The 7,836-nt window shown below is 38.0% G+C and overlaps 1 protein-coding gene across 3 annotated transcripts in view; it reads right to left on the reverse strand.

Annotated features, from left to right (window-relative positions):
• Positions 1 to 7,110, reverse strand: part of cdk11b (cyclin-dependent kinase 11B) — a 27,491-nt gene extending 20,381 nt beyond the window's left edge. Inside the window, exons 1-9 of one of the 3 annotated variants that reach the window (XM_037684991.1) lie at positions 7,067 to 7,110; positions 5,393 to 5,523; positions 4,932 to 5,071; positions 4,665 to 4,792; positions 4,241 to 4,379; positions 3,821 to 3,957; positions 3,351 to 3,473; positions 3,162 to 3,260; positions 3,075 to 3,089 (exon numbers count right to left, since the gene is read on the reverse strand). In XM_037684991.1, coding sequence (XP_037540919.1) covers positions 3,075 to 3,089; positions 3,162 to 3,260; positions 3,351 to 3,473; positions 3,821 to 3,957; positions 4,241 to 4,379; positions 4,665 to 4,792; positions 4,932 to 5,071; positions 5,393 to 5,503 — 892 coding nt within the window. In that variant the 5' untranslated portion in view covers positions 5,504 to 5,523; positions 7,067 to 7,110. Of the gene's footprint in view, positions 1 to 3,074; positions 3,090 to 3,161; positions 3,261 to 3,350; positions 3,474 to 3,820; positions 3,958 to 4,240; positions 4,380 to 4,664; positions 4,793 to 4,931; positions 5,072 to 5,392; positions 5,527 to 7,066 lie in introns of all 3 variants that reach the window. The other 2 variants (XM_037684992.1, XM_037684993.1) reach the window with 2 other exon arrangements.
• Between the last annotated feature and the right edge of the window lie 726 nt (positions 7,111 to 7,836).

Genomic DNA, 7,836 nt, shown 5'->3' on the forward strand with positions numbered 1-7,836 from the left:
TAGGAGGCTAACGGCTCCGAGTAGGCTGCTAACGGCTCAGAGTAGGAGGCTAACAGCTCAAAGTAGGAGGCTGGAGTAATTTCCCAACATCAACACATAGATGTTACATGCAGTGAGAATGTTGCTGAAGGCAGACTGTTTAAACACTGATGAAAATGTCTTACCAGCAGCACAGGCATAAAAAGAGTTATGAAGTCATAATCCGCAGCAGCAATCGATTTTGTAGAGAAGGGAGAACAAGACACAGATACAGTAAAAAATAAGTAATTATTAATTTGTTGCAGAACAACAGTACTTTCAGATTAACGTAGTGTGCTGCTCATTAATAAATGGTGGTTGTATATTTTACCATCAACTCATGTTCTGCAGCTGCCTGAGCTGAAAACAACTCCACCTTGCATTGCTCTGGGAAGTTTGTAAAGATTAAATCTGTTCAGCAGGAGTTTCACATTTGTCTACTTTTGTTATTTTTGTCTTCTCTACTTAGCTAATGTTTACTGTTTATAATGTTCAATCTAAATGTTATTCATCTTCCACCTCTTTATATCTTATGACTGCGAACCCAGTTATTGGATCTGTTATTTCATATAGTCTAAAGCACGAGCCATACTCAAGCTCCACAGACCAAATCTGAATTAACATTTATGTGCCCCCTATGATAATATTTTAAGTGTAGCTCTCAGATTAAATCAGAATAAAAATTAGATTAAATTAAAATCTTGAATGCAGCTCTTATATCTAGCTACATCTGCTGTAATGGTCCCTGGTGGATTTTATTTGACTCCTGTCTATTTCATTGCAAATACAGACGACAGGTTTAGTCTGTGTATTAAACATTTTCTTCACATAATTAATTAAATAAAAAGAAATGTGCTGGATAAAACCACAATATGTATTCTACAAAATAACTTCAGCAAAGTTATGTTTAGTAAAAGTGGGTCTATAGATGGAGTTTTCTGTTTCTGGGTATAATTGATGTGTGAAAATTATGTTGAGTATTTTAATATGTTAATAATAGCTGCAGACTTCTTGTTATCAGTTCTCAGGACTTGTAGTTAATCTCTTTAATCCCATCTATAAAAGATCCTGTCTTATTACGCTGGCTCCATGCAGAGGTATAGATGTTTTGGTGGCCATTTTTTGTGCAGTGGGTACAACGTGGGCTGTAAGAGGGCTTCATAACTTTGTTATTAGGAAGTACTTGTAGTTTATTAAGTGATACAATTAGTTACACAAGTTTCTCAAACATCATTTATTTTATGTTTTTTATAAGAACGTTTACACTTGTGTTGTATTCAAGATTTTTATAAAAATGTTATCTGATATAGTTGATTTTGTTTATAGAATAGTCACTGGTTCCTCAGGTTAATGAAGACAACTTGCTCTGTGGGTTTCTCAGAATAGTCTTGTTATTACGAGGTTATATGGTGCAGAGGATGTTTTGTGAAAAAAGTACAGCAAGACAAACTTGTAATGTTCAGCATTTAAAGAAATCATGGTAATGCAGTTTTCAAGCAAGATCTCAGATAAAGTTCATCTTAAAGACCAGCTGTCAGTGTGCTACCTTCGTAATACACTGATTTTGTCATTTTTTATTAATCTTAATAATTTAGTAAAACGTTCCTCAAAAGGCAAAAAAAGGCAGATTTCATATATGAATACGTGGTAAACGATGAATCTAGGTACCGGTCTGTACAGTCTCAGCTCAGGCTGCTGCAGACAGCTGGTGTTAAAATATGAAAACTGTTAACTGATCCACAAACTGTGTTCATCTGAAGGTATGGTTCTGCAGCAGAGAAATCATTTCTTCCTCCGTCTGTGTCACATTTTCCCTGCACTTTTCATTTCTTCTTTCCCTGGGCACCGGAGAACTTTGCTTGTTTACATGTTGTTTGTGCATTTTGGGCTCACGTGAGCACCCGAGCAGTGAGGAAGGGGGGAGGAGGATGAGATGGGGGAGGGGGTGACCTTACGATCGGATCTGAGAAGTAAAATAAATTTTAAGCTGAGTTTTTTTTTAAATCTGTAACTTTCCCTATAGGTCCGTAGTCATAAATAATCTGTATAATTAATGGAAAATCACTAAGACTTGACAAGAATGTTGATGAGGTGTATACTACAATCAGCGACAGCATAAATGGAAAGGTTTTTTTTATTTATTGTTTGCGTCAGTCAGTGTAGGCGGCGTGGGACACTTGGGTAGGCCCTCTGCCTGTTATTGAGAAGGAAGGGACAAACTTAAAGGCCGTGACTTTACAGGAGTAAAGAGTAGCCAGGTTGGGTTTTGGGTGGTCCCCTCTCTTGGATCGTTTTGGGCCGCCCATTTAATATGGGGTCTACTTCCCCCTGTCGCCCTCCCTTTCGGTGGCGGGCCCCCCTGCCACAGGCGCGTTGGTGGCTCTTGGCATCTGGGGCTGGGTGCTTGGGTGTGTGCCGGCCCGCCCTGGTGGCTGCTTGGCGGGGCCTGGGTGCCCTGGCTCTGTCAGGCCTCTGCGGGGTAGTATGACCTCGGGGTTTGGTGTCCATGGCCGGATCTGGTCCGGTGTAGCGGGTTGCCGGCGGAGCCTGTGGGCTCGTCACTGCAGCCTCCTGGGGCTTCTGCATTGAGGCTGCTGGGGAGGTGCAGTTGTCCCTGTCGGGGGACTCCTGGGGCCACTGGGTGTCTGCGGCTTCGGTCTTCCCTGTGTCACCATCGTGTCCTGTGGGGATGGGTCTGTGGGTCCCCACATCCACTATTGAATATTCTTATAGAGAAACCTTATAGTGACGAGCATGCTCACACGGGTGTTTAGATCCAGGTGTTTATCAGATACACACTCAGTTGGGTTGTGGTGGTCACTAAATACATCTTGTATTACCATGTACCATATAAAATATGTTCTAATGATGTTATAAGTATCATTATATATGTTGTTTGTTGTTGTGGTTTCTTGGTTTTGTCTTTTTTCTTTCCGCAGGTCTAGAGGCAGACTTCAATGTTGATTTGTGTTCTCTTTATACTTCTCTCTCCTCTACTCCTATCTCCTTCTTTCCCTTTTAACCCTTCTCCCACTTTTCTTCGTTGTTTTTCATACCTCTGTCCATTACACCTGAAACAAACCCAAAGCAATTCTAAAAAAATTAAAAAATTTAAAAAAGAGTAGCCACGTGTCAAAAGTTACCTATAGAGGATTCTGCGGTGCTGGTCTTCCTTTCAGTGTCACTGATGTCTTGGAGGTCTGCAAGCAGGTCCTTGATATCTGGCCTATCCTCTTTAGACGCTTGAAAAAACAAGCAAACATAAAAGTAAGCATAACTAATAGATCAGTAAGATTTTTGCAAAAGAAGCAAACATTTTATGGTAAACTCACTTGCAATTTTTCGAGGTTCACTTTGCTCAGATCTTTCCCGAGAAAGATTGGGACTACGACTGTGGTGACTTTGTTTCTGCTTGTCTTCATATTTGTCCGGTAGCATTCGATGATGGGACGGCACTTGAATGGAAACAGTTTTGTTAATAAAGAGTTTACTGTTCAGCAGGTTTACAGGATTACACTTTTACAACAGGGTAGGACCCTGATCCGAGATAGTTTTGTAGTTTAACCCTTGAGAACGTGTCTTCCTTACATCTTGTATTCTGCGTTAACAACACAGCTAATGGTGAGGCTGCATGTGTGTAGTTTAGCTCAGCTGAATTAGTTCTGCTACCATGAACTGTTCAAAATGAAGCAAATCAAATATGCACTTTTCTTCTCATGGCCACTTTTTTGAGGAATTGTTTTGAAACAACCAACCAAGAAAAAAGTGTGAAAAAATTGCCTGTATTGCTGAAAACACTGACTTTCTCGTCGAGTTCCTCTTTCTTTGGGTCGATCGTCGGCTCTTCGTTCCCAGTCCTTGAACTCCCGTTGCTCTTTTTGCTGTTCACGAAGCTTTCGGTCTCGCTCCCGCTGGCGCTCCAGCTGCTCCAGACGATCCCTTTGGTCCGGAAATAAAACCCCACTAAACAAATGTTCAGATACCACCTTATCCTAGACTTTTCAGTAATTTCAGGGTTTATGCAAATCTGCAGTAAAACCAAAAACAGAACATCTATGCTAGGTTTACGTTTCTAATAAGGTTTAACATGAAAAAAGATAAACACATATTCTCAAAAAAAAAGCTTCATGGTCATTAGAAAAAGAAAAAAAAAGTCCCAACACTCGCGAATGCTTTTCCAGACATAAAATGACTACCGGTACTTTTTCTTATGGATGCTCACCTCTCTCTGCGTGAATGAGCCCTGGCCTCGTCTCTTCGTTTCTGTCTTTCCCAGTTTCGCCGTGCATTGTCTTCTTCCCATCGACGCTTCCTACGATCGCTGTCTTGCTCTTTATCTTTAACTCGTGCGTGCTTTCCTCCTATTTTAGTAAAATAAACATCAATGGAAGTGGCACATACTGTAATTTTTATTTCCATTTACCCTTTATTTATACAGGTAGTCTCATTGAGCCACGAGAACTCATTTTCAAGAGAGACCTGTTTAGGGAGCAGATGGAGGTTAAGGGCCTTGCTCATGGGTCTAGAGTGGGGCGAATGAGGGTGGGGGCAGGTGTGAGTGCTTCACCTACCCCACCCACATTTTAAATAACATGTTGCATTGTCAGAATATACGTGAGACTATGTAATTATAAGCATCATCTCACCTCCTTCAGCAGAATGACTGCGGTGACGCCGTTTGTCTTTTCTTTTCTCCTCTTTCCTGTGGTGAGATTTGTCCTTTCTTGCAACCTGCTGTGGGGGTTTGATTGCTAGTGAATCATCCTCCTCTCCTCTAACATAGATATATAAGAAAATCATTATTAAACTTCCCAAAAACAAAAAAAATTCCATATACTTTCAAAAACTAAATACCGGTAACTCTCTGACTCTTCTTCTTTAGATGTAAAGTCTGTGAGAAAAGGGAAAAGTACCTGTCTTCTGTTGAGTCCTCCCTTGTGTATGGGGAATTACGAATTGTTATTTCCATTCTTTGATCACGTAGTTCTCCTTCCTCCGGAGTGTCTCGTTTGGATTCCCGATCATTCGACTGTGAAACAAGTTCCTGTGAGAACTGTGAGAAATAAATGAATCAAAATTTGTAATCAACGCTATCAACCATCAAAATGTTTTCAGATAACTATAACAGACACATCAGATTACAGAACATGTATGTTACAGTTCACATTAGTTTCTTATAAATATATGACTAAGAAACGTTAACTGTTCTCACCAGAGCTAAAAAAAAAAAAAATATGCCAAGAGCAGTGAGAAAATTATAAAATTTTAAAAAGTGTGGCACATTCACAAAAATAAAAAAATCAATCTATAAATAAAATGTACCAATTTGTGGCTAAACGTAATTCTAATATTGCCGTTTCTTTATTTTACGTACGTTTTTCTGGCGCTTATTGTCTGTTTTCCCTTCTAACTCTCGTCTGCGTTTTTTCTCCAACAGGATTTCATCAAGAGTTTTTACTTTCCAGGTCTCTTTTTCGTCCCCCATCAGCGTCCAATCTCCACCACCTGCTTCAGATTTCAAACAAACACAAGGATGTACCATTCCTAATTTAGATTATTTTCATCTCAGTCACAGAATAAATCAAACTACGCATGCATTGCATTGAACTATATAAATGTTGTATAATCCTAATCTCTTTACTCTATAAAGCACCCTGATAAAAAGTTAATTTTGTTTATTTAAAACATGTAAAATCCCATGAAAGAGTGCTTTACATTCAAATCTGATAGGACAGCAAAAGAAAATATAAAAATAAAACTGGAATAAAATGACAACAAATTCTACATTTAAAATCTTTGCAAAAATAGAGGATATTTTAAAAATCTTGTGATTCGTTTAAATTAAAAGCCAAAGTAAAAAAAAGGTCTTAAGAAGAGATTTAAAAGTCCAAGATAGTCATATACTGAGAGGTAAATTGTTCCATAAATTTAAAGCAGCCTTTGCAAAAACCTGATCACGTTTATATTTTAATCTGTATGTCGGAACATCTCAGAGAAGCTGATTGATAAAACGGGGTATTCTTCCTGGTGAGAGGAAGACGAGAAGAGCAATTAAATACCAATGACCTATCAAAATACTAAAACTATTTCCACATAAAACAATTGACTAATGCTCCTTTTAGTTATTATTTAGTTCCCCCTTGCTCTGTTGATCTTATACAGCATCTGAGAGGAGATTTAGACTAACCATGTCTTTGTTTCCATGCACGTCACTTCTAGTACTCAATAACACTCCTAAATTAAAAAATATTCAAAGTCAGTTATAGGAGCAATTCTCTTACAATTAATTACAAACTTTAATATTTTTGTCACTTGAGAAGTTGCTCTGTAAGCACACTATAAATAGTAAACCACAAAACATAATCATTTATGCAATAATTTGATAATAACAAAATTTTCTTGGCCATGAACCCTTTTTGGGATACCTTTTTTAAAACAGTTTGGCATGTTTTATTTCATAGATTGTCAAAATGTATTACTTTTTAAACAATTATATTTACCCCAAAAAATGGAGGCAAATAACTGATTAGTAAGCTTTTGATTAATGAACTAGCATAAATTTCAGTTGGTTCAGTTCAACCTGATGTTTGTTAGCAAAAATAAACCAACCGTTTCATAACATTCATGCATCGCGAGGACTCTACCTAATAACAAATTTCTCACTCAAGTGCGTGAATCAATGAATGATTCAACTCAGAACCATGAGCTTTACTGTAGAGCTAAACCAGGCATTTTACCAAATTCTGAGAGAACTGGTTATCAGGCTTTAAAGTAGCAAAATATGCCTGAGCAATGATCGTTATTATATCTTCTGAACTATATTTAATGTCGAATTTCAGATCACGTTAGCTAGCAAATGTTAGCTAAACTAGCATCAATTGCTAAACAACTTCTACAGCTCGTTATTAAAGTCGGATAAAATTACTTTATATATTTAGTACTTCTGTAAAATCGGGTACGCATAATGGTATTGGTGGCTTTAAACGAAAACCCAAATATAGAGTAATGTAAAAACAATTCACTGGGAGGACGAAATGGTTAAACAGACCTGTAAAACGCGCAGCAGTGCTATGATCACCGGAAGTCTCTATACTTCCGTAACGTCAAAAACGTCCGATGTGAAACAATGATTTCCGGTAATAACTAAAAACTAAACAATACTCAACTAAACGCAAATAAAATAAAATCATCAGAGTTTTCCGTTTTTTATGTACCAGTTTTACCAATCCAACATTGACAAATCTATTGTGTTCTTCATTCTCATGATCATATTTAGTCGTCAACTTTATTTATAAAGCACATTTAAAACAGCTGTTACAAAAGTGCTTAACAATAATATCAACAGCAGTAATTAAAGAAAAATAAAAACAAGATGTAATTAAAAGCATATAAAAAAAACAATGAAATGCTAAATCAAATCACACTGTGTTAAACGTCAGTGAAAACAGGTATGTTTTTAGGAGAAATTTAAAAGCAGGGAGTGTTGTCTGTCTAATGTTGTTAGGCAGATTGTTCCAAAGTTTATGGCCTGAGACTGAAAAAGCCTGATCTCCTCTGAGCTTCAACCTGGTTTTTGGTACAACCAAAAGCAGCAGGTCAGATGATTTCAGTGCCCGAGAATATATGGTTTAAGTAGGTCAGAGAGCTGAGGGTGCACGGCCATTTATGCACTTAAAAGTCAAAAGGAAAATTTTTTAATCAATTCTGGTACGCACAGGGAGCCAGTGAGGAGAGGACAAAACAGATGAACTATGCTCAAACCTACGAGTTCCTGTTAAGAGCCGAGCTGGAGATGTGAAAGGGAGACCTGACTGACCC

The sequence above is a fragment of the Nematolebias whitei genome, chromosome 11 (assembly GCF_014905685.2).
Source record: "Nematolebias whitei isolate Nwh7 chromosome 11, NemWhi1, whole genome shotgun sequence".
NCBI lineage: Eukaryota > Metazoa > Chordata > Actinopteri > Cyprinodontiformes > Rivulidae > Nematolebias > Nematolebias whitei.